At 43.3% G+C, this 27,901-nt stretch overlaps 1 protein-coding gene across 6 annotated transcripts in view; it reads left to right on the top strand.

The window, feature by feature from the left end:
- TERF2 (telomeric repeat binding factor 2) overlaps positions 1–27,901 on the top strand; it is a 271,686-nt gene that overhangs the window by 85,601 nt on the left and 158,184 nt on the right. For 5 of the 6 annotated variants that reach the window (XM_069216855.1, XM_069216858.1, XM_069216856.1 and 2 more), the window contains one exon: positions 4,838–4,984. The exons of the other annotated variant lie outside the window; for it this stretch is intronic. In XM_069216855.1, the coding sequence (XP_069072956.1) occupies positions 4,838–4,984 (147 nt within the window). The remainder of the gene's footprint in view (positions 1–4,837; positions 4,985–27,901) is intronic. 6 annotated transcript variants of the gene reach the window in all.

Below are 27,901 nucleotides of genomic sequence, written 5' to 3'. Positions count from 1 at the left end.
GTCTTGGGTGCAATGTAGAATCTGTGTGGCAATAGGTGGGTTCCCAAAATTCCAAATCAGAGTGGGTCTTGATAAGACCTAACTCAATAATACTCATGAAGCAGGCTGCAAATCGCGACTCCCTATCTGTGACCACAATCAAACTCTATTTGTCTGCAGTCACAGGTATGGCATCTGCAAGGTTTAGCAAACCACCATGACCAGATTGTGTTTAAATAAAGAAACATTTTTGAATGCAGCCAGTTTTCTTTAAAGGAAGCAAAAATGTATTTTAAAAAGAGTTTTTTATTTTATAAAAAAATATCACTGAGTGTTGTCCTTGGTCCCAAGGAGTACTGCATACTCAAAACGTCCATAAAGGAGAGGTGGTTAATGGGAGGGGCCAAATGGGACCGCTTTCCTTTTGCGAATGGGTAGCCATCACATCTTGGGGATCAGTAACTTTTCAATGGTTTGCAGCCAGAATTTTAGTCTCAAATCATTGATAAATCTCATACCAAATTACTATTTGCAAAGGATGCCTAAAACATGCCCCTTCCAAAATGGCAATTCGCTATGCAGTCGCAAACCCATTTTAGGAGTTAGTAAAAATATACTTATTCCTCCAATGCCTTTAGTACATTGTGAAAAACATTTCGCAGTCGCAAACAGTGATTTGGACTGTTTGAGACTGTGAAAATGTTTAGTACTCCTGTCTTTTGTTTGCATATCAAATATAAGTATGTTATGTACCTTCCCAATAGTAGCTTTTTTACAGGCCTGACACTACATGTGAGGAAGCATGTGAGTCTTAGTACTATTAAATATCCTTTCTAAAACTCACTTTTGACAATTTCACATCACACGTAAGTTGTTGTATGCCTATATATGAATGGTATTTCTACTAGCACAAACCTAGCTAAAAGGCAGCAGAGTGTTGTACTGGGTCAAAGACAAGGATAAATTCAACGAGTGATGCGGTACCTTGACTGTGAACAGTTAATACATTGTGATGTATATTTGAATGGGTTATGTTGATTGTGCTGTTTAATATGTTCAATTCATGATATCCGGGTTAACTTGAGTTGGATCTGTTAATTTTATCAGCCTAATGAAACATTGGTAAAAAGTGTTCTTGTTTCATTTTTGTCATTTCAGTTTTTTATTGTACAGAAATAAAATGATGTATTATATAATCTAGATAACCACACATTTTACTAGTTATTTACTATTTGAACATAGCACCCTAAAGTGGCAAGACATAAGTAAGAGAGGGGATGTGAAATGGCAATAGTCAATGTAGTTTGCAGTTTTGGATGCAGAAAGCCTATATGTTGAAAAAGATTTAAAAACATAATCATACTTTAATTCCAGCAGTGCAGACCAAATATCCTCTCAAAGGATGCTTGTTTGTTCCTCTCATATCCACATTTCAATGCTCACTGTTCTTGTAATTTTCTAATTCAATAATATGGCCTTCACTGCTGTTACCACTTTGTAATCCAGTCCCCAGGCTCATTTTGAAGAGCCTTCACGGTGTCTATATCTTTCAGCATAACGGTGGAGAATAATCTTTGAATTTGCGTCTCATTAATTATCTCTTGGCTGCCAAAAAACAAGTGTAAAAAAAAAAAAATTACATGGAACCTGACAGTATTGCAAGGTAAAACATTCTCAACTACTTCAAATGATTCCCACAAGTGTTTTTGCACAAATCTCAGCTTGTCATGCTTTTGTGGTCGCCAGTACTTTTTAAGAGTTTTGATGACTTCTCAAAGGATTAAGGATAGTATGTGGTTTAGTATAAATCTGAAATCTAATTGAAAAAACAATGAAAATTGTTTTGCGGGAATACCATTATTGAGAAAATCCATTTGTAAAAAAAGTCTTGACAAGTGAGAATGGGAAAGTTTATGGATGCTTTAGTCCTTTTTCAGTTTCAGCTGCAACCCTGAAAAAATGCAGCACCACACTTGGCATGGGACTGTAAACGAAAAACAATAAAGAAAAGGGGCAGGGAAAGAGAGTGGCAAAAAAACAGAAAAGGGAGGGGGCAATCAAGCCATGTACAGGAAAGGTGTCCAAGTTATTATAAGAAGAGATGGGAGAATGGGAGGAAAAAGTGGAGGGAAAAATAAAAACGAGTAGCAAGGTAGAAAGAAGAAGGTGAATTTGATGGCGAAGCCTGTAGCATCAATACCTGAGGGAGGAATTAAACAAATTTAATGTGACGGGTGAGGAAAGTGGATAGAAACAAGGGAAAATCAGGCATTATGTGAAAGTTCACAAAACTTCTAAAAGGCAGTTTAAAAAAAAGGCATTTAATGAATTAGTTTTTGACATGGTGAATGCCATTTATCTTGGATATTTTTGTTAACCAGTTTAGGTGAAAATAGTTTTACACAATCAACACTGTACAAATGTATTTTTCTCAGTGGTCAAATGCAAACAAAAGTATCACTAACTAGCTTTCTTCTAACTTAATTATCTTGTAATCCAGGTATAAAAAAAATCATCCTGATTAAGGTCCAGTAAATTTGCAGACCAAGGGAATTAAAAAAAAAAGAATGTAAGATCACTGAAAGGAAGTCGAGCGTTAACTATGATGTGGCATGTAAACAGATTTATAAAGCTTCCTTGAAAACAATATCAGTACGCCATCAGGAGAGCTCGGCTAAATGATTTTGAATACAGGATACATTTTTCTTCAAATTCTGAAAAAGAAACGTAAAATATTGTAAATTCCTTTTTAAAGCTGAACCTAGCCGATGCTGGCCTATCCCCTTCTAAGGAGCAATGTGAATTATTGGCGGATCACTTTCTTGGGAAGGTGAATAGCATCAATGACTCCCTAGCGTCAGGACTTAGAGACAAGTCAGAAAGAGGAACCAGAATTAAGAGCACTGAAACTGAATTTTCAAACTTCCCCCCAAGTGAGCAAAGAAGAGGTTGTATGTGTGGTAGGATCGGTTACATCAGGTTCACCACTTGATCCTGCTCAAATAGATATTCTCCTGAATGGTGGAGATGCAATACTTTCCGCTCTGACAGATTTATACAACTAGTACCTGAAGACCGACTGTGTCCAGGAGGAATGGAAGCATGCTATTATCTGCTCTCTACTCATGAAGTCTATGCTAGTCCCAGAGGTAGTTGAAAATTATAGGCCCATATCTCTACTTCCTGGCCCTAGTAAAATCCTGGGGAAGGTCATAAATAGGATTATAACAGATTACCCGGAAACCAGTAATATCCTCCAGCCTACCCATAAACAGAATTTTGTGTCGGCCTTAGTACAGAAACTGCACTTTTAAAGGCCACAGAAGATCTTAAGTTAGTTCTTGATCAGGGTGGCTCAGCAGCACTAATTCTTCTAGACCTAAGTGCTGTTTGTGATAGAGTTTCCTACACTATTTAACTGCAGCGTTTGGAAGAAATTGACATCACGGGAAGTGTCCGGAAATGGTTTGCTTCATTCCTAGACAAACAAGGCTTCCAAATTAGTGAGGGATCTTTTTATTCTACCACTCATCAGCTGAAGTGTGTAGTTCCTCATGGTTTGTCATTGAGCCCTACACTTTTTAACATATGTCTGTCTACTATCTGACATTATCTGCTCTTGTGGGTTCACAATGGTGTTGTATGCTGATGATACACAGCTCATTGTCTTGCTGTCTCCCGATAATAATACCTCTTCCAGACACAAGACTCAATGGCTGCTTAGAGAAGGTGTCCGAATGTATGGCAGCCACCTGCCTAAAATTAAATGGGGAGAAAATGGAGGTGATGGTGGTAGGCAACGTCCCATCCCTCTGGCAGCAGATTAGCTGTTCCCCTCTGTTAAGGGAACGCCCATTGTCCAAACAGGAGGTGAAGAGTTTAGGCTTCACCTTAGATAATCATCTCTTCGTGACCTTGCAGGTTAACAAGGTAGCCGGAAGCTGCTTTGGTCTCCTGAAAGCCTATGGGAAAACTCTGAGATGGCTCCCGGTCAAGCCACAAAAGACAGTGGTCAAAGGGCTGATTCTGGGCAGTCCTAAGGCGGTGATAGAAAAACTTCAAATTATTCAGAATGGTGCACCCCGGACATTACTTTGCATTCCAAAATCACAGTCTGCTCTGGCAGCATTAAAAATCTTGCATTGCCTGCCCATCAGCCGCAGAGTACAGTTTAAGGCACTTTGTCTTGTACATCGGTCCAAATATGAGATGGGCCCTAAAGGTCTTAATCAGTTGATTACACCTTATCAACCCAATAGGGTCCTCAGATCTAACAATCTTGATCTTTTGGCTTTGCCCAGAATAATCAGAGCCAGATTTGGAGGAGCTTCATTCTCATATCTTGCATTTCAGCTCTAGAATTCTTTGCAGGAAACAGTAAAAAACCTATATTTTTCCATAATGCATTTTGTATTCTTCCCTCACTTTTTCTTTGAGCGCTTGGAAGCCCAGAATCGGGAACCATCCGATTTATACGTTTGGTGTATAGAATAGAATAGACCGCATTGGATCTGATATAACAAAATGTAAGGTGGTGGTCCTTCTGTTCTGTTATTTCAGTAGTTTATTTAAAGAGGCATTATTCTCTTTCTGTTTCACTGAGAAAAATAATTGATTTAACTTCATGCTGGCAATATCCACTTTTGATTGTGACGCCATTAAGAAGCTGGTCATACCTAAGTAAATAGAGAAGACAGCAGTTGAACATTCTGATCTCATTTTCATTCTTCTCTCTGGCCAGAAGAGACACATTCATATTCTCGCAAGCAATTTGCCTGCTGTGGGATGGTAAGTGTTTGGGTGAAACTGTTTTTCGTGGCTTTTTCAGGTCTATTCATGTCATTCTTTATCTTCCCAGGCTTTAACAAACGAACTCTCTGATATTATCTGCCAGAAGAACTTGATGCATCCAATGATACAAAACTTCAGCTACGAGATGATTAAAGAACAGATTCTGCAGCTTTTTGAAAGTATGATTGATGATTCAGATAACTTCCTAAAGGGGGTATGTATTTTTATGACTACTCAACATTCTTTTATTGTGCAACCTGTACAGTCCCAAACCTTTTAACATTTTTGTCGTGTATTATGGGTATAGAAGATTGATATGAAAACTTGCCTCGGACAGCACTGAGATTGTCCTTGGACTTTAAATGGTGATATTAGTTTTCTTTTCCACATGATTCTGCTTTCATATGCCTTTAATGTAAACTTTAATGTCCTGCCCAACTATAAACAATTATGGTGTTCATCTTGGTTTTGTGGAGGGGGAAGGGTGAGCAGAGATATCTCAGAACATTTGATGAACCAATAATCCCCACCAACCATCCTTTTCATTTCTTTTCCAACATGCCTTCTGTTTTGGTCCTGAATTTCCTCATGAGATGAGGAAGCCAGACTTGATGGCCATTGCATGAAGCATACACTTGTTTATTCAGTTGACTGGAAAACATGTGATGTAGCCAGTTCTCCAGCTTACCAGTGAATTCCTATTAGAAATTCAGAGGAGAACACATCAGAAGCAGCTAAGCTCCATGGACGTGCCCATTGTGGACCAAATCCCCACCGTTCTGGAAGAAACTTTTGGGGTCCTCCATTTGGTGAACCCTCCCACATACCAGTGGGGGGGGAAGGAGGTTCTTATTGTAATCCACTGGTGCCTCTAGACATCAGTGCCCAAGATGTAATCGAAAAGCTAATCTAATTATGGTTAGTTTATGCCCTGCCACTGCTGGTTATGTAATGCCAATTCAGCGTTAGTGGTCAATGGTGATAGAGGTAGGTCCTAGAACCGATGCTATCATGCAGCTACAGAAACCATCAGTGATATTGGGTGGGGACCTATTTGTGGGAGATCCCACTTGCTATAGATGCAGTTTGCATATTAGAGTGTGTCCTACACAGCTGTATCTCCACCTACCAATGGAAGGAGCCACTTTTGCCGTCTAAGAGCCTTAGGCCCTCATCATGACATTGGCGGTAAATCCCGCTTACTGCCACGCTGACGGCCGCTAACATGCCCCCGCGGTGGCAGATAACCGTTCTGCATATTACGACACACACACCAAACTGACAGAATACAGCCACATACACAAATCTGCCAGCCCAAAGGTCAGTGATAGAGTGGCTGTCCCAACACCCATAACGTTATGCAAAATAGAACAACGCCTAACACATCATGAGCCACGAATCACCATGTCGGACATTCAGCTGCGGTAAACCATTGGTGGTACACATCGCCGCGCTCAGAATGGACACCCAAAAACTAAACTACAAAACATTGGCCAATTCAAACAACACTTACCTGAGACCCATACACACACACCCACTCACCCCACTATAAAACACACAACCACATTACCCACAATCCTTTACGTATACAAATCCTTGCCACCAGACAGACATCAAGACCACTGCGACAAATATACACACACCCATACATCCCTTATGCACTCCACTGCACACACCCAATCACACCACCCAACACACATCACACAACACCCATGTCCCCACAAAGGCACCCCCGCTTCACAGATGAGGAGTTGAGGGGCATGGTGGAGGAAATAGGGTAGAGCCACAGCTGTTTGGAGCACAGGTCCAGCAGATATCCATTGCAAGGAAGATGGAGCTATGGTGGAGAATCGTGGACTGCGTGAATGCCGTGGGACAACATCCAAGAACAAGGGACAACATCAGGAAGAGGTGGAACGACCTACGGGGGAAGGTACGTTACGTGGCAGCAAGGCACCACCTCGCTATACAGAGGACTGGCGGTGAACCCCCACCTCCTCCCCCACAGCGTGGGAGGAGCAAATCTTGGCATTACTGCACCCCGAGGGACATCTGGAGTAGCCGGATGACTGGACACTAGTAAGTCAACATTTACCACTTATCACCCCCATACCTGCATGCCATCTCACACCCTCACTGTCACTCCCATCACTCCACGCCATCCTACACACTGCACCAATGCCAGATGACTAACCCCAATGCCAAGCCCTACATGCCATACCAATGCATGGACAGCCCTCCCATCATGGACACCCATCACCAAAGCATGCACAGCATAGGAGAACTAAAAATCCCACAATACATCACCATACACAATCAATGGTGGCAGGGCAAAAGCAACCATAGAGGGGAAGATAGGGATGTACAACATGTCACAGCCATTAAGCATAATACATCTCTTACATACCCACAGGTGCCCCAGCCAATCTCAGTGGAGAGGCGGTGCCACGGCTATCCAGTCCCCCAACAGAAGATGTCCCCAGTGATGACAGTAACTCTGGACTCCAGATCTGGATCAACAACCTGGCCCATCGGGGACCACTGGACAGTCGGTCACCCCAGCCCACTCCCAGTCCACCACAGAGCCTCCCCCATCAGTTACCAACACCACAGCACCCACCCAGCGCCCCCACACCTCTGTCCCTAGGACACGTCAATCAGCAGTGTACCCACCTGTACAAGGACCCCAGTCCACACCTCCTACCCAAGACAATCACGGACCTGGGGTCAGAGGCAGTGGGCACACCGTTCAGGGTACAGGAGCACAGGGCAACAGGGACACTGGTAGGACCGCCGTGCGCCTGCGGGAGGTCAGGCCCAGGGAACCCACTTTCCACGAGGCACTCACCAATGTCCTGGGTGCCTACCAACAATCCCAGGACATGATGGGCCAGATCCTGAACATCATGCAGGAGAGCAAGCAGCTGCAGGAGGAACACCATCCGGAGATCAGGAAGGACTTGCAGGCACTCAACCCCACCATGATCTCCATAGCAGGGGTGCTGGCAGATATGGCCAACATCATGAGGGAATGGACAGCACACCAGCGGGCCCCTATCACTAGCCAGTGATTGACCAGCCCAGCACATCTGCTGTAGCTAGTGGACAGGAGGCCCCCCCACAGGCCACCAGCACCCTTCCCCCTGCAAAAGGTGAACCACCCCGCAAATGTTCCGTGTGAACCAGACAGAAGCCAGAGACCCTTGCCAAGACCACCGCCAGGAAATGAGACTCCCCTGATTGTCCCCCTTGTGTCCCACCCTGTCACCTTGTCCACTTTGAACTGCCATTGCTCACCTTCCTATAGCCCCTTGGACAATGGACCTGTGCTACATACAGACTGGAACAATACCCTGAACTTTCTTCCACCATCACCCCATTCCATTGCACTTTACCCTCAATTTTATAGCACTACAATAAACACTCTTGAACACAATTTGAGTAACACTGTTTTATGTGTCTTAAATGTGCATTTGTGGGAACAGTCACATCGAGTGCAAATGATCTGAACACTGTGATAACTAACAAATAATGACCTGGAATAGTCTGTAGTGATCACATCAGGACAATGTTGTAATATCACCAGCATCTGGAAAATGAGAAGCCATAGGTGACAGTAAGTTGAGATGCAAAGGAAGTGAATGCCATCATGCCACAGGCACACAGATAAATCAATAGTCAGAGTAATTGTCAGTTCCACTGTCTCACCTATGTGTCATTGGAAGTATTGTTGTCTAACTGATGTTCTGTGTCCTCGTCCTCATCTTCTGCCTCCTCATCCTCACTGTCCTCAGGGTCCACTGCTGCCACAGGGTCATCTCCAGTCCCCTCCTCCTGCAGAAAAGGCACATGTCGTCTGAGGGCCTGGTTATGCAACATGCAGCATGCCATTACTATCTGGCAGACCTTTCCGGTTGAGTAGTACAGGTATCACCTGTCAGATGGAGGCACCTGAACCTGGCCTCCAGGAGACCAAAGGTCCTTTCATTAATTCTGCTGGTTCGCCCATGTGCCTCATTATAACATTCCTCAGCCCCTGTTCTGGCATTCCTCGCAGGGGTCAGCAGCCACAATAGGTTTGGGTAGCCAGAGTCACCTGCAAGTATTGAGGGACAACATTTATCCTTACACAATCCTATGGAGAGAACACCTGAAGGCATACACTGACATACAGTGGGTGCGGGATCTTGCTCACCTATTAGCCCCAACCTGTGCCTCTGTAGTTGGCCCATCACATTTGGGATGCTGCTATTCCTCAGGACGAAGGCGTCATGCACTGACCCAGGATACTTGGCAGTGGCGTGGGAGATGTACTGGTCCGCCAGGCACACATTTGCACATTCAGCGAGTGGAAACTCTTAAGATTCCTGAACACCTGTTCATTCTGGTGGGGGGGACTAACGCAATATGTGTACCATCAATCGCACCAATTATATTGGAGATATGGCCCATTGCATAGAATCCTGCCTTTTCAGTGGCCAAATCTTCCACCTGTGGGAAAGCAGTGTAGCTGCACATGTGTTTCACCAGGGCAGACAAGACCCTTGCCAGCACAATAGAAAACATTGGCTGTGACTTTCCAGCTGCCGAGCCCACTGTCACTTGGAAAGAACCAGTTGCCCGGAAATGGAACACTGATAGCACTTGCACAAGAAGGGGGATTCCAGTGGGATGACGGATAGCTGATATCAGGTCAGGCTCCAATTGGGCACACAGCTCTGTGATTGTGGCCCTGTCCAGTCTATAGGTGAGTATAATGTGCTTGTCCTCCAGTGTAGCTAAGTCCACCAGGGGTCTGTACACGGGAGTTCGTCTTCTCTTCCCATTTATCTGCGGCAGTAGGTATCTAAGGGTCACAAGAGTGAGTAGGCTGTCACAATTTGAACAATGGAACCACAACCTCAGTGTACATGCTGCATTTCCGTGATGGGACAGTGGTTATGACAGGTACTAGGCAGTGACGCAGTAAAGGTTAATCTGATGATTGTCCATCTCCATGACATGGCGTCCACCTGTCCTTTATGTAAGGACAGGTGGAAGTGAGGTAACTCCGCTGACCTTGTGTGTGTCGTGGCGGAAGGCGGTTTTGCACCGCCGTGCAATTCCTCATTGGATAATATGGGTGCTCTATGGTGTACACAGCCAATGGGGATCAGCGCCGGCAGTGATGGTGTACATCGCCGCGGGTGTGACCGCCATTTTCTATCTGATTCCTCACTGGTTTCCTAACCTTCAGCAGGAGAACACCTACACTGCATGAGCTGTTTCTGATACCTACCATGGCCAGCGTGACCGGCGAAAGGGCCCCTGCCTTCACTTCGGAGGAGTTGGAGCGATTGGTGGATGGGGTCCTACCCAAGTACGGACTGCTGTATGGGCCTCCAGACCAACAGGTGAGTACACCTTGGGCACAATACGTGTGGGAAGGATGCATGGAGATGCATTCCTGGAGGGCATCCACAGTGGATTGGCGACCCAACAGAGATCGATTCAGGCTCTGGCCTCCTCTCTGATGGCAGCCATTGTCCCTGTCCCTACCGTTCCCCCCCTCCAACTACCACTTCCCAGTCTCCTCAGCCCCAACCCATCCCATGCAAACATACAGACGAGCATGCACACGAGACAACACACAAGAGTAGCACAGTCAAACACAGGCACCACATTTCAACACACAAGCACTCATGCGAACACCAGACATTTGCAAACACAACCACATCCACTGTCTCCCCCTCCTCCTCCTCCACCTCCCTCACCGTTACATCCACACTCACACCTGCATGCACTGCTTCAACAACCACTACCAGCATCACCACACCAAGCAGCACACACACCTCACTAGCAGACACCTCCATAACATACATGCACACATCCCCTGTTTCCTCTCCAACCCTGTCTGTCCTCCCTCCTCCTAAAGCACACAAACACCCAGAAACCCAACAGCCATCCACCTCACACCAGCACACTCCCCATGCACCTGCACCCAAGTCCAGCAGATGTACTCCTCCAAGAGCAACTCCCTCAACCTCCACTTCCATTCCTCCTCCCGCCCCACCGTCCCTAAAAAGCTTTTCCTTGACCTCTTCCCTCCCCTGCCCCTGTCCTGCCCGTAAGAGCAGGATCCCAACTAACCAGCCCAGCACCTCTGCCAAACAGTCCACACGGACAGTGGAGGCGCCTCCTAGTCGTGGAAGCAAGACAGTGGTGGTTCCCACCCCAACAGCCAGGAAGGGTAAGGATCCCACAGCCACCACCATGAAGGGGGAAAAAGCCCTCGACTCCTGCCATGAAGGGGAAGGAGGCCACACCTCCTACCATGAAAGGGAAGAAGCCCTCGACATCTGCCATGAAGAGTAAGAAATCCTTGACTCCAGCAGAGGCTGGCAGGGTGACACCACCATCACCACCAGTGGTCACGGAGCCCTCACCTCCAGCTGAGGCAGTGCAGCCCACTCCTCCTGCAGAGGCTGCACCTTCACCCGCTGAGACAGTGCAGCCCTCACCTCCAGCAGAGGCTGCCTAGGAGGCACCTTCACCTGCTGACAGTGCAGCCCTCATCTCTAGCAGAGGCTGCCCAGGAGTCACCTTCACCTGAGCGACTGTGGCCTTGCACTCCCCAGCACAGAGAAATGGGAATGGAGCCCCCTCTAGAACCAGTGGGAAAGTCACCCACTCCAGAGACTGTGGCCTTGCACTCCCCAGCACAGAAAAATGGGCATGGAGCCCCCTCTAGAACCAGTGGGCAAGTGCCCCAACTCAGCTGAGGTGCCCACCACCCCCCTTCCCCTTGAGGTGCCTGCCCACTTACAACATGATGCCCCTGCAGAGGTCTGTGCAGTTGATGTCAGGAGACAAGTTGGGCCATGGACTGTGGCTATGTGGGCCCTTTGTACTTTGGACTGGGCATTGGCCCTTTGTGGACAATTGTACATATAGGCGGTCATTCTGACCTTGGCGGGCGGCGGAGGCCGCCCGCCAAAGTCCCGCCGTCAGGTTACCGTTCCGCGGTCGAAAGACCGCGGCGGTAATTCTGACTTTCCCGCTGGGCTGGCGGGCGGTCGCCTTCAGACCGCCCGCCAGCCCAGCGGGAAAGAGGCTTCCACGATGAAGCCGGCTCGGAATCGAGCCGGCGGAGTGGAAGCTGTGCGACGGGTGCAGTTGCACCCGTCGCGTATTTCACTGTCTGCGCAGCAGACAGTGAAATACATGTAGGGGCCCTCTTACGGGGGCCCCTGCAATGCCCATGCCCCGCGACCCCCCCTACCGCCATCCGGATCCCGGCGGTCGGACCGCCGGGATCTGGATGGCGGTAGGGGGGGTCGGAATCCCCGTGGCGGTGCAGCAAGCTGCGCCGCCGTGGAGGATTCAATGGGGCGGCGGTACACTGCCGGTCCGACCGCGGCTTTACCGCCGCGGTCGGAATCCCCATTGGAGCACCGCCGGCCTGTCGGCGGTGCTCCCGCGGTCCTCCGCCCTGGCGGTCTTTGACCGCCAGGGTCAGAATGACCGCCATAATGTTCATGTGGTGGCTTTTCCCTTGCTAATACATTTTCAGTATTTACATAATCTGGTCCATGTTCTATTGTGCCGTGTGTCATGTGCGATTGGTTTACGTCTGCTTCTGGTTGTGTGTATGGTTTGTGTCTGTTGTGTGTCTGTGTGTGTATGTGTGTCACTCTTGTTTTCCTCCCTCCCTTTTGTGCTAGGCGGCTGTACTCACAGTCTTAGTCGGAGTTGGTGTTCCAGGTGGAGCATGGCATAAGAGCATCAGGAAGACTTGCATTTCCGGTTCCATGCCGGCGGCGGAGTCCTCTGTGTACTTGTTTGAGTCTTTCGTTTTCTGTGTTTGGTTTCCGCCAGGCTTTTGATGCCGTTGGCATGGCTCCAGAAATTGGCGGTGTGCTGTGTCATAATATAATGGGGGGTACTTTGTCTTCCGCCTGGCTGTTGATGGCTACTGCCGTGGTGCGTGGGGTTAACGCCCTGGTGGATGGTGTTGTACATTGGCTGTCTATGGAAGTTATCACAGCCATGGTCATAATTTGGCGGTAATTACAGCCGGCCTTTTGGCAGTATTTCTGCCACTTTACCACTCACTGCCAATGTCATGATGAGGGCCTTGGTGTCTTAAGACAAAAAAAAACACAGAAGTTCTTATAATCTCAGACAATATCTAGAGTATAGCTTTGTTCAAGAATTGAGAGGGTATTTTGTCAGTTTTCTGCATCTACTTCTTTTACCCCTCATATGACTGAAAGTACTTTTTCTCTTCTCAAGAACTGTTTCTTGTTTTAACAGGTCCTTTTACATTTATTCTTACCATTGTCTTTTGAGATTTCACTCTTGATCACACATTCCAAATGATGTTTTTTCATCTTAAAAGTATTTTTTTTAACAAAAATGCTTGCCGTTTGAAAGAGGCAAATTTCCTTTAGATCCTGAGCAAGATTTGAAGTAAATGTCAAATTGGGACTAGGAAGTAAGAGGAAAAAGTGGTGTTACACGGCTAAATATTCTTTTACCATGTGACGACATGCTTGGTTGCTTTTGTAAAAAAAAAAAAAAAAAAAAATGAGGGTTACTATGGTATTGCAAATAATCTATATTTGATGTTTATTGTAGACAGTACTGTAATGAAAATTTTCAGAGGAGATCAGCCATTGTTGAGGATCCTACTGCGTTCAGTTCAAAAGGTTCCCTCGCCTGTATTAGATGTAGCATGTATTGAATTGTATGTATTACTTATAACACATTATGGAATTTAATACTGGTGACAAGTGGTCTTCAGGGGAGGGAGGCACAGCCATATAAAAAAGTGTGCTGAAATGAATAGGATACTCCATATTTGCACCATTGTTTTCTTCATGTTGCCTTGGTTGATGGATGCTACTTATCTTTCAGATCTTAACCATTGTTACAGCCATACCTGCTGAGAGAAGTAGAGAGGAGCCAGATTTATTTATTTATTATTACATTGCTGGATTACATTATTTTTCTTTACAACGCTGTGACATTAAATGAATCAGCATTTGAGATTAAATTAAGTTTGAGTACTAAGGCTTGTGTGTGTCCCTGCGGATGTTACATTTGTTGTGCTTCCGCTGACACTGGTGAAGCACATGTTGTCTAGCAGGGATATTGTCGCAGTGTGTTATTTGCTTTGAGAATACTGTCATCTGCACGGAGGTCACAGCACATGTTAGACCTGAACGCCACCTGAAAGAAGGGTTTGGCAGAGCGCACCAAGAAGGATGATGCGCTGCGCCCCTGTTTATGTCACATTAATTATGTTTGGCCTGACCGCCTCGTTTTTACAGTTGGAATTTGAGCTGCACATTCTTTAATGCATGTGTGTCATCCAGATATTGAATGATTTAACTGTTAGAAAATTTACAATAATTCTGTTTTTTATTTAATGATGTTCCAAGTTAAGGGTAAATAATAATTTTACTGCACATTTGTTTCATTGACTTCTGTAAACTATTTTGATTGCCCATTAAGTCCTGAATAAAAAACTATTTTTATGAATAGACGTTATACTATCACACAAGGTTTACATAATAGAAGCAATGTGTGAACATACTTTGTTTTTATAAACACCTTGAGATCATGGTCTCAAGTGGGAACAATGGGATGTGGGTTTTGAAGCATATATTTAGGCAGTGGATGGGTATCCAGCAAAATAGAAGTTATTCCTGCTGAAGCACTGTTTAGTTGGGGGGGAGAGTGTCCAAACATTTACTGAGTCCACTGTCAGAAGATAAGCAAGAATAGAAAATGACCTGGCTGAAACAGAAGTAGCCGTAAAGAAATTTGTTGCCAACCATGGGAAGATAGTAAATGAAATAATGGGCAGATACAAATTCCTGGTATGTGGCCTGCTACCAGGAGAGACTATTAACAACTATGTAGCAGACCTAAGAGTTTTAGTTAACACTGGTACTTATGGAATGTTCCAAGGTGATATGATGAGAGATTAAATAGTACAAACGACCAACAATATGAGAATTCAAGAAAAGCTATTAATGACAAAGAAACTTACATTAGACAAAACAAACAAAAAGCCTTCCAATTTGAAGCAATAGATGATGGTGTTAAAGAACTTGTGGTAATGTCTAATGTTGGAAAAGTCCAAGACGTCAGACAATTAGAGCAGGAGAGCACAGGAATAATGTCCAAAAGTTAAAAGGCCAAAAATGCAGACAAGATGAAGAAACAGGAGGGAGTAGAATACAGGCATATTTCAGATGCAGGTTGAGTGGACGTGACAACAGAAATTGTGTCCTTCATTGGTACATATATACACAAAGCAAGCCGGGTAGTGGTGGTGAGTAAGGTGCACTTCCCAAATGTGGTATAAGTATGAATGTAGTGTATTAGGAAGAAAGCTGTGGTGCAGTGCATTTGACTGCGCTCCACTACTGTAGAGCGTATTTTAGTGTTCAAACAAACACCTAACAAGATTGATTACAGACACCACCGCACTTAAGAAGTACATGGATAAATCAGTCCTTCAGTTAAGAATAGTTGCAAAATGTTCCTTTATTAGAAGGCATCAGCATAGGTCCATCGACTGATCAACGTTGCTTAACCACAGCCATTGTATTCAGTTGGATGAACATCATTGCATAAGCAAGCAAACACATGTTTTATCACACCAAGTGCCTTTTTCTGCATTTAACCAACAAAGTCATGTAGTATATCGCATTTTTAAACAACATTGGCATCTTCTGCTAGTAGATAAGACATTACATAAATACATTAATAAGAGACCCCAAATCACCTACAGTTGTGGACAGACACTTAGAGGATTGATTATATGTGTACATCTCAATGTAACCAGCTCATAACTAATTTCTAATTGGCTACTGCCCCAACCTTGTGGCTTTTTTAGATGCTCATGTTGCATTGTCTGTCAATTTGCCATGAATAAACTACTTTTTCATGTAACTCTACACATATGTATGAGATACAACAGTTTATTAATTGTAACAGTAAATTCACAGTATACTGCATCATTTGCCTATATGGACTTATCTATTTGGGAAGTACCATTCGTCCTCTTAAAGAACAAATTCAAGAGCACATCAGAGCCATTAGGGACAATCACCCTAACTACCCTTTGGCTGTCCATTACAATTCAGTACATAAGAAATCTAAGGTCATAGGGATCAGATTCCATGGCATCACACGCATCACTAGTGATGCTAGACGGGGCGATTTGGTCTGCAGGCTCAGAAAATGTGAAGCCAAATGGATCATTAAACTGCATGCAGTTGATCTGGGTCTAAACGTGGATAGGGAACTACATATTTTCCTCTAGTATACGTTACAATTAATGTTTGTTGTGCTGGTTTGAATATATATACATGATTCTCAGAACTCTTTTAGGGACACTATCCGATTGTATAATGATTTCTTCATTCCTCCACTAACTTTTCAGTAATCATATTGGAGGTTGTTACTACATCACCACATTCAAGTTACTTTGTTCTCTATTGGTACTTGTATTTAGATATGTTACTCACAGCTCTCTGTTGCATTGTACATAATGTTTATAGCATATTTTTTCATATACTAAAGTATATAATTGTGGTAATATACATGTCTTACTATATCTTGATATTTTTATTTATATACTTTGCTCCTTATATTTGTAAACTTGCTTCATATTGCTGTCACTATGCTTACCTTGTATAGCGCTTTCGATTTTCAGATTACCTAGGTTGTTATGGAATCATACTACGTGTTTTTCTCTTTATTGGTACCACTGTTGTGTTTCACTTTACTTTCTATCTTCCCCTTTATCTCCCCTTCTCTATACACCTTACCATTATCACCAGTATAACAAGCATGCCTCATTACACTATATAGCCACTATATCTGTGTCTCTCTCCTCCGCTCGTGTGCCTAGGAAGTAACCATTACGTCATGCATCCCCCCCCCCCCCCAAGCTGGGCTGGGAGGGGAATCGCTTCCCCTTCAACACCTGACCTCACCACCCCCGAATTCCCTTGTTTTTATGTATGGGGAGTGACCCCTTAGGCAAGGGTCGCTCCCATGGGGGGGAAATTGTATTTAGGCCATTTCCGCCCCCCTTGGGGTCAGATCGGCCTATTTTTGTTACACACCAGTGATTGGTGTGTGAGTGTATGTGTTTTGTTTGGGGGGGAGGGGCGCCCCTTGGGGGAAGATCGACATATTTTTGGAAGGCCCTTCTGCCTTTTTTTTAAAATAAGAGGATGGGGGTATGGCCATACACCCACCCCAAATAATTGGGGCCAAAGTTGTTCTGCCCTCCAGCAGGCAGATTGGGCAATTACCCCCGATCCACACCCACGGGGGCTGCAGAAAGTCTATTAGACGCCAGGGAATTAAAAAAAAAAAGAAAATAAATTGTGGATGGTGGCTACCAGCCAATATGGGCCTGGTTATTCCCCCACCCCAACTGAAGGGGGTAACAGTCTTTCAGCTCTCCCCCGCACACTAAAACATCTTATCCCACGGCAAGCAAGAGGACATTAGATTATTTTTGGTTTTGGTTTTACATTTGGGCCATGAGAGCTTGGTAACTCTAAAAATCATCCCACTTGGAATGGTGAGTGAGGGCCGCACATATTTGACTTTTGGACGCTGTAGAACAATCTACAAGACCTAGACACATCTGAAAACTAAACATCTGGTTGAGTCCAGGGTGGTGTGCTTCACATTCACCCCGCACCATTTTCTTACCCACAGTGCCCTGCAAACCTCCAACTTTGCTGGAAATCACACATTTTTCCCACATTTTTGTGATGGAACCTTCCGAAATCTGCAGAAATCCATACAATTCCTACCATCCAACATAGTCCCATCTATACCGATAGAAATTCTGCTGCATTTTCCCCAAACTAGCCTTTTGGACCCGCTTTGGTTCCCCCTCAATTTCGACATGTTTTTGGCTCTTCCCTGTCACAGGCACTTGGCCCACCTACACAAGTGAGGTATCGTTTTTACCAGGAGACTGAGGGGAACATTGGGTGGTAGGACATTTGTCCCGGTGCGGTGATTCCACACAGAAATGTGGGAAAATGTACTTTTTTTTTTTTTTTTACCTAAATTTGAGGTTTGCTGTGGATTCTGGGAAAGAAAACATTGGGGTAGCCACGCAAGTCACACCTCCCTGGACTCCCTTGGGTGTCTAGTTTTCAGAAATGTCTTTGTTTGGTAGGTTTCCCTAGATGGCTGCTGAGCCCAGGACCAAAAACGCATGTGCCCCCCTCCCACCTCCCCCCTTCCCCCACCCCCACAAAAACTGGTAGTTTTGTGTTTGATCATTTTGATGTGTCCAGATAGTGTTTTGGGGCATTTCCTGTCACGAGCACTAGGGCTACCCACACAAATGAGGTGCCATTTTTATCAGGAGACTTGGGGAACGTTGGGTAGAAGGATATTTGTGGCTCCTCTCAGATTCCAGAACTTTGTCACTGAAATGTGAGGAAAAAGTGTTTTCTTTGGCCAAATTGTGATGTTTGCAAAGGATTCTGGGTAACAGAACCTGGTGAGAGCCCCACAAGTCACCCCATCTTGGATTCCCCTAGGTGTCTAGTTTTAAAAAATGTGCAGGTTTGGTAGGTTTCCATAGGTGCCGGCTGAACTAGAGGACAAAATCTACAGCTAGGCACTTTGCAAAAAACACGTCAGATTTCATTGTAAAAATGGGATGTGTCCATGTTGCGTTTCCTGTCGCGAGCATTAGGCCTACCCACTCAAGTGAGGTACCATTTTTAGCGGGAGACTTGGGGAAACACAAAATAGCAAAACAAGTGTTATTGCCCCTTGTGTTTCTCTACATTTTTTCCTTCCAAATGTAAGACAGTGTGTAAAAAATACTTCTATTTGAGAAATACCCTGTAATTCACATGCTAGCATGGGCACCCTGGAATTCATAGATATGCAAATAACCATTGCTTCTCAACACCTTATCTTGTGCCCATTTTGGAAATACAAAGGTTTTCTTAATACCTATTTTTCACTCTTTATATTTCAGCAAATGAATTGCTGTATACCCTGCATGGAATGAAAACCCATTGCAAGGTGCAGCTCATTTATTGGCTGTGGGTACCTAGGGTTCTTGATGAACCCACAAGCCCTATATATCCCCGCAATCAGAAGAGTCCAGCAGATGTAATGGTTTATTGCTTTAAAAAAAATCTGACATTGCAGGAAAAAGTTACAGAGTAAAACTTGGAGACAAATGGCAGTTTTTTTGTTACCTCAATTTCAATATTTTTTCATTTCAGCTGTTATTTTCTGTAGGAAACCCTTGTATGATCTACACAAAATACCCCTTGCTGAATTCAGAATTTTGTCTACTTTTTAGAAGTGTTTAGCTTTTTGAGATCCGGCATTGGTTTCACACCCATTTCTGTCACTTACTGGAAGGAGGCTGAAAGCAGAAAAAATAGTAAAAATGGGGTATGTCCCAGTAAAATGCCAATGAGGCATGGGGTTTTCATTCAAGTCTGCCTGTCTCTGAAAGCTGGGAAGATGGTGATATTAGCACCGCAAACCCTTTGTTGATGCCATTTTCAGGGAAAAAAACCTTTATCTGCAGCCCTTTTTTCCCTTTTTTTAAAAAAACAAAACAAAATTTTCGCTGTATTTTGGCTAATTCCTTGGTCTCCTTCAGGGGAACTCACAAACTCTGGGTACCTCTAGAATCCCTAGGATGTTTGAAAAAAAGGATGTAAATTTTGCATGGTAAGCTTATGTGGACAAAAATGTATGCGGGCCTAAGCGCAAACTGCCCCAAATATGCAAAAAAAGGCCTGGCACCTGAGGGGAAAAGGCCTGGCAGCGTAGGGGTTAGTGGCTCACTGACATGCTGACATTTTAGTACATGTCTTTACGCTAGCACTTTCATCAAAATTTAGCTCCAGGGAATGCCAGTTATTTGACATAAATCATTAATCACCTTTGGTCCCCTCGTTGTTTGTTTAGTTTTAATATAGATTTTAACCAAACTCTAAAATGACTGCCACATTTGTTTTCCCTCGCGCTGTTCCCTCCCCTCTCACCTCTCCCTTTTCTAAGTCTATGTCTACGGAGCCCTTAAATGGCTCACTAACATGGCCGACGTTTTATTACACATCTCCACACCAGCACCTTCCTCGGCATGTACTCCGCGGTAAGTTAATCTATATATACAGATCATCTTTGATTTCCCCGTTGGTTTTTCGTTTCAAAACAAAGCACTCAGCTACTGCCGCTCACAATGTATACCGGCATCACGGCAGACTTTATGCACAGCTTTGGGATCGTGCCTTAGTCATGTTTAATCTGGTAGTTCCTTACCTGATTTACTACCCGCTTTTTCTTTGCCATCTCGGTTTCATTTACCTAATAATGCGCCTACTTTTGCCTTCGGTTTGTTTTCTACATTTTTTCTTTGCACCGCCTGCTCTAACTTCATTTGGCTATATTGCATACTATAAACTCATACCATACATAATAGCTGGCATCCGTTTACTAGGTTTACCACCCCTTTTTGCACTTTAAGATGCTTGTGCTTACCATTTTTATAACATTTGCCATTTATCTATAGTAATCAGTCCACATATAGTCCACACCTTTTCCACCTTTTTAATTTTTTTTCTAGATAATCAACATTCTCAAATCTTACCTAGAATTTTGTTTTCTCACAGACTCGAGGCTTATGATGGTCTCATACAACTTCCATTCTTTGTTGAGACTAATATGAACGAGTTACTCAAAATTATATTTCTGAGGCATATTCTGTCTCCTTTCTTCATCCATTTGGCACTTTCCAGGCCACACCTTCGCTTTGAGGTATACTTTTCTCCATTTTTCTTTTATGATACTCTATCACCATTCCTAGATAACTCCTTGTACATTCTCAGTACATAATGAGCACAAATGTTGGTGATGGGGGTTTAATGCAACATTCTATTCACAACATATTTCCAACGCCATCATTACTATGCTATGGTACTTAAGATATGCTGACACAGGGTGCTCTGACTTTCCTACTTATATAATAGGTGTGCTTTCACAACCATTTCTCTCACTGCTTCCTTTCTTATAGGTTTACAGACAACTCACCACTTTTTCTCCTTTGTTGACGCATGCTTCAGCATTTGTACCCGCACACTCCATTTTAACATGCTATCATCCTCGAACGTTCCTTGAAATGGATTTATTACCATAACTGTTGTATATACCTTGCAGCCTTGAAAAAGTCACTTGGTGTGACAAAACATGTGTTTGCTTGCTTATGCAGTGACGTTCATCCAACTGAATATGATGGCTGTGGTTAAGAAACATTGATCACTGGATGGACCTATGCGGATGCCTTCTAAGAAAGGAACATTTCGTAACTATTCTTAGGTGAAGGACTGATTTATCCATGTACTTCTTGAGTGCGGTGGTGTCTGTAATCATTAGTACAAATATGTACATAAATGTAGAGTTAAAGGTCATTGTGAAAGATTTTGCTAAATTCCTGATGAAGGAAATAAGAAATCAAGGAGGTTAACTATTTAACCTCTTAAGTGTTTCGGGCAACACACACACACCCTCCTCATTGCGTCTGTCGGCATTGGCCAAAACTGGAGAGAGGTAGAAGGGCCCACCTGGTGCTTTGCACTAGAGAGGTTTCCTTTATTCCACCCAGGCTTGGGCTGCTCAGGAAGAGCTTCCAGAGCAGCCTTAGATTTTTCTTTTTTTTTTTTTTAAATGACTTTCAGTTTGCAAAGCACGCTGGTGTCATTTCATACAAAAGTGAAAGTAAAACAAGCTTTCACTGGATCAGTACCTGAGGGTGGATCTCTCAGCCTCCAGGCACCGATTCTTATGGGAGAGCTATAATTGGAAAGGGGAGCATCTCCCTTTTCCAATGGTACCTCTGCCCAGTGGATCCCTGCTTGGCGATCCCTACAGGAGCATCCCAGGGATGTATTTTGTTTTTTTTAAGATAGACTAGATGATGCCACTAATAAGTATTCCTCCCGTTCATCTAACATATCAGCATCTAATTCATCAAAGGTTGGAAAATTCGAATTCTAAGACCTCTTGGTATCCTTTTATTCCTGAGTTACCTTTTCAATGCCACCCCATCCCACCCTTTAACTACATTTTACTGAAAGTACATAAGGATGGTGATTTTCCCCCGGGAAGACCTATAATTTTGGGGATCGGGAGACATACTGAAAAACTTTCAGAATATGTTGACCAATATCTTAAACCCCTGGTGATGAATTTAACCTCTTGTGTGAGAGACACAATGGATATCCATGATAAACTCGAGGATGTTGTTTGGGATGAGACTATTGCTTTCATTTCTCTAGATGTAATAGGATTATATACATTTATTGTTAACAAATTTGTCATTCAAGCCATGGAATACTTAGGCTGAAAAAGTGCTAGTTTTATGGGTCACTCTGGAATGTTAACACAAATGGCACTTTTCATTTTGTTAAATAACTATTTTTTGTTCAATGGGTAGCGGTTCCAGCAGGGTATTGCAATGGGGTCCAGATGTGCTCTCTCTTATGCCAAGCTATCAGTGGGCTGGTTTGAGAGTGTGCATGCCTGGGCATCATCAGCCAAATAATGGACCCCATATGTCTTTTTCTGGGGCAGGTTTATAGACAACATTTTAATCATTTGGACCGGTTCTTAAATGCAATGAATCGTATTTTTTCATTAGCTGAACAAAAATGTATTTAAAGTCTGCTTCACCATGAATTTCCGCCGACACAGGGTAACCTTATTGGATCTGGAGCTTATTATATTTGGCAATTGGATAAGAAGCAGATTATTTTGTAAAGCCACACCTACAAATAGTGTCCTTAGAGCTGACAGTGAGTATCCTAGTTTTGTAATAAATTATTAGGATTTGGTGCCGTATTGGAAGTGTCTGAAGGAGAGATTGAGAATAAGGGCTACAAGAAACCTGTATTGTAACAAACAGAGGACAGTATTTGAAATTAAACAGGAAAACTACGCTGATTAAAAAATATCTAGAACAGCTAGCAATAGGAGGGCTACTTTTGTGTCATCTTGCAGTGCTGAACACAATGAGATTTATAAGATACTGAGACAGCAGTGGGGACAACTAACAGGAGTACCAGGTCTTGATGGCCTGGTCCCTGAGAAGCCATTGGTTGCCTATAGAAGAGGTACTATACTGTAGTGCGTAACTTGATAACTTCTAAACGAATGGAGGAGGATGTTTTAAGGAATAGGTTACCCAAAAAATGATGGGTTTTTTTGTGTGCTCGGATTGCAATATGTGTAACCCTTGAGTAAATAAACTGAAGAATTTCAGTTATGATTCCCCTTGAATAGATCATGTGAGCAGTTTCATCAATTATAATAGCACTTTTGTGGTGTATGCAGTGATTTGTAACTGTAAGCAGGTATGTGTGGGGAGTGCAATCAGGATGTTAAAATTGAGAATACAGGAACATTATAAATCAGTAAAGAATGGTGATGTTAGAAGCCCACTCTTCCAGTACATGAAAGAAATGCATCCCAATAACCTCACTTTTCAGTTTCATGTTGTATGCAGTTTACAGTGTAATCCTAGAGGGGGTGACCAAGAGTTATTATCATGACGAAGAGAGGCTAAATGGATCGCTCGTTTGAAGACATTAGAAGAAGGTTTGAATTCTGAAAATTATTTTCATTACTTCCTTTAGATCTTCAGTTATTGCAGGAGTTGTGTTTTCCGGAACATGAGAACAAAGCCATGAATAAAAAGTGGCCGCAGGAATGTCTAGTCTTAGATAAGCTTGGATATATGATTTTAAGAATTTTGGAGGATAATTATAAAGTAGTTCAGTTTTTAATACTAGAAATACACAAGATACTACTAAGATGGTGCTGGAGGGTGTTTGACTAATACCCATTAATGACTAAAGATGGAAAAAGGATATAATTTGGAATAGCAGGAATTTATATTGATTAACGTGACACAGGGAGACAGTAGTGGAGTTATATATATGATTTCAATATAATTGATATGGATCAGTAATGGCATCCTAATTGACGTTTCCATCATAGAGTCATGCTCGGCATGTGTAATCCAATTGCAGGGAATTAATGTACATACAGACTCCTAAAATGGCACTGGATGGAATGTAATTATTAATGTAGGGGCAAAAATAGAAAAAGGCCACAGGCTTGGAATGGCTTCCTGGTTGTCAGTTCCATCATGGATTTTCATTGGATGCTTGCTAACCATAGAATATGGGACGTACATAATTCATAGAGTGCAGTGATTTGAGTCGCAAGGGTACGATGTGTGATGATATAGATAATTACATTTTGCTGGGTTTAAGAGTAAGTGAGTAGTTTTTCGAATTGAATAATATGGGTATGGTAATTGCAGTTGTTTGCCCTTCATGGGAATTAAGTGAGGTTACCTGCAATATACGTAAGAGTAGTCAAAGATGGCGCTGACAAGCACATGCATTCAGATATGCATGGCTCAGGTGTTTTTAATATATTTGTAATTAACTACAGTATTTAAAAATGAATGGCACTTTAAACCCCTTTCTTGCTGTTGGCATGATACAGGATGATACTTGCACACTTGAGCGGATGATACTGACTCTTACAAGTGAGTTTTGATGCAAAATGGTTGATTTATAGTAGTGAGTATGTGATTTCATATGAATCTAAGAGGGCTGTATGATGGGATGAGTATTACAAGTGAGTTTTGATGCAGGTTGGCTGATTTTCTGGCGTGATATAGGACGGTGCTCGCACTCCTGAGTACATAAGATTCTTAGAAGTGTGTCTTGATGAGGGATGGTTGATTTATAGTGGTGACTACGTGATTTTAGATGGATTTATGAGAATTGTATGACAGGATGAGTATTACAAGGAGTATTATAAGTGAGTTTTATGCGGGATAGCTGATTTGTAGTAGTCACTACATCATTCCAGATGGATTTATGAGGACTGTAGTATGGCTTTTTACACTGAATAGTTGCTTTGCTTTGGGAATTGTAAATCAAAGTATTCAGATGAAATGCAGGGTGAGGGACATAATGCGTGATTATGGAAATTGAAGTCCTAGTATTAATTTGGATGTTTACGGATGCATTATTGAATAAATAATATATGAGAGAGAACATTGAGACCCAGAGTGGTTCTGTGTATTGATGTGGTTATTAGGATAAGGATCTGGTGTGATATGAAGAAGAATTTGGGCTTAGAGGTGTTCCCAGATTATGCATACATCATGTTAAAGGCACATTGCAGGAGTTATTAATTGGAGAATGTAAAATATAATTATTTAGGTTAAGTTATACATCAATGCTGTGGGATACTACGCCAGTGATAACAGAACAATAATGATTGGATGAAATACGTTTAGTAAATAAGATTGTTCTAAAATCTAAAGGGCATTAATAGACTAGCTACTTAGATTTCACGTGGGAGGGAATTGAGAGTGTAAATGATGCTGTATTTTTGCTGGTTATAAAAGAAACAAGCATTTGCAATGCAACGGGTCTCGCGTTTGCTCGTGTTAGAGCTGATAGGGTTGTAAACTCCTAACCCGACTTTTCACCTATCGGCAAAAGTGCATTTATGTACATAACCTGAAATAGTGCAGTTAACTGTGTAAAGCGCTTGACTTCTGCCAAGCGAAATCACACTAGGAAAATAGAGAAAAAGTAGTCCACGAGCCAGACAGAAAACAGCGAGCCTCGTATGTTTTCTGTACTTGGTCGATGTGCTCGGGGAGGGTAGCCCCTGGAAAAGGCATGCTTACGACTAATGAAAGCAAGCAGATTTTGATAGGCAAGCCCACGAACCAATGAAAATCACTGACGTGATGTCGACAGGGCTCCGAGCCCTTTTCTAATACCTAAACCGTATCGTGAGCGATACGCATGAGCGAGCGCATGCGACACAGGCTTGACCCTAAAAAGAATTTTTATGGTGAGTGGAAGGGAATGGGAATAGCCAGAAGGGGTAAAGATGTGGGCAAGGTAAAGATGGGTGATATGTTTTTATATAAAAATATTATTAAAAAAGGAAGAATGCTTTAAAAGAAAAAAAAGAAGAGTAATGAGTTTGCAGTTGACTGAGCTTAAAGCTCTAATCTTGGCTCTGGAACATACAGATCCAGAACAGCTCACATTGATTGTGTATGATTCGTACTACTGTGTCCAGCCCTACAATGATTATCTCTATCATTGGCGGTTGAACGGATTCAGAGACTCAAAGGGGAACACCATGAAACACACTTTGTAGGAAACAGTTTGACTGATGAAGTGGCCAAATTTGCAGTAGCTACGGTTTCTGTTGCTGCAGTGACTGGTTCTCACATGAGGTTGCATAATGTGATTCAGGCTGCCGTGAAAGCTTTGACTGAGGGCAATGCAAAAAGCATACCCTACAAAGTATTCCTAACATATCAGTGCACAGAATGTTGCCTTTGCGACAGTTGTTGGGGTGTGAGATCACGTGATCCCCAACCAAGATCAGAAATTAGATCTCATCGAAGCAGTGGATGAGAATGTTGCATCTGCTCATGCTGGTGTCACGGCCATAATATCCCTTCTACAGAAACAGTAGTGGTGGCTGGGTCTATACAGACAGACCAAGCAATATGCCCTTTGTTGTTGCATTTGCCAGCAAATGAAGGGCTCCAACATCAAATGCCCACCACCCACAGACATCTGTCTCTGTGTCCAATAGGCTACTACAATGTGTGTACCTGGACTATTTTGGTCCCTTACAACCTGATGGCGCATACAAATACATCTTAGTCGCTGTTGATTCTTGTTCTAGATTCCTGGGGGAATGGCCACAGTGGTCGGCTGATGCTCAAACAGTTATAAAAGACTTGCTGGTCTTTATTGGTATGTAGGAGGTTGCAGTTGCAACATTCCACTCAGGCCAGGGCCCTGCTTTTGCCTTCAGGGCATTCAGGGCATGAGGACGATTGGCATTGAACTCCATTACTCTTCCCCCATATCACCCAGAGGGTGATTCTGTTGTGGAGAGGAGAAATTGTGACCTAAAGCAGTCCTTAACAGCAAGAGTGTTAGGTTCAGGCCGCAGTTGGCTTCACCACCTATATTTGTTCCAGAGAGCACTGAATAATCTGCCAAGATGGTCCTTGGTGGGGTTGCACTCCTAATGAGGTCCTCTTTGGGATACCTTTCTACGTCCCAGATCTAGATGGCCCTGTTACCTGGTATGGTGCTGGCAGAGACACCTTTTGACATAAATGAACGTCTCACTGTCATGCAGGAGCTTCAACAATTTTGTGATAATTCATCTGACAGTGCTACCACCTTAGGAATAAGGGATTTGCCAACAACTTGTACAGGTTGGATTCCTACAGTTGAGAATCTGGTTCGAGAGAAGATTGCTGTGAAGAATGAATTCAGCCCATCTTACAGAGCACCTGTTCTAGTCCTGGAGATTCAAGGCACCAGAACTGCCATTCTACCACCGCTGTCGGATTACAAAGGGAACAAATTTGTCTCTATTGACAACATCAAATTGCACTGTGTGGCTGATCCTACACAGTAGACCCCGAGGTCCATTGGGTAGTTCTCAGTCCCCTCTCACTCCTCAACAGGAAATACCTCTTCAAAGAATAAACAACAGTTCTAATACACCAGCATGTACAACAATGCTACAGATGCCTCCTCGAGCTTAGGGAGGGTAGGGAATGAGCTTCTGCTGATTCCTGTTACCACTTCACTGAAAAGAACTGTCCAAGTCGTGGCTGTTTATTACTCCAGTGCAACACAAACTGACGACTTTGTATACTATGAACCTCCACGCAAAGTGGATCCATCCACCAGCAATGCACCAACTCTGTGTTTGCATAGACTGCTTCTGGTTACTTCATCAACCAATATGACTTTTCTACGAATACATCTACATCTGCTACTGAAACTGTTTCAAAGACACGTAAGCTGTACATATGGCTTAAAAATAACTATTTGATTTATTCATAGCATTATCTGTAGCTACTATTGACACTGCTTACTTTTCTGTTATGGATTGGTTATGTGAGTGTTTTCTTTTTCTTGATAAATGGTCATTATCTTCCTGAATTCTCTACTGTCGAGCCAATGGATGAAGTTCTAACACC

Source organism: Pleurodeles waltl, chromosome 12 (genome assembly GCF_031143425.1).
Source record: "Pleurodeles waltl isolate 20211129_DDA chromosome 12, aPleWal1.hap1.20221129, whole genome shotgun sequence".
Lineage (NCBI taxonomy): Eukaryota > Metazoa > Chordata > Amphibia > Caudata > Salamandridae > Pleurodeles > Pleurodeles waltl.
Note: the sequence above shows the minus strand (reverse complement) of the source record. Positions and strands in the feature narration are given on the sequence as shown.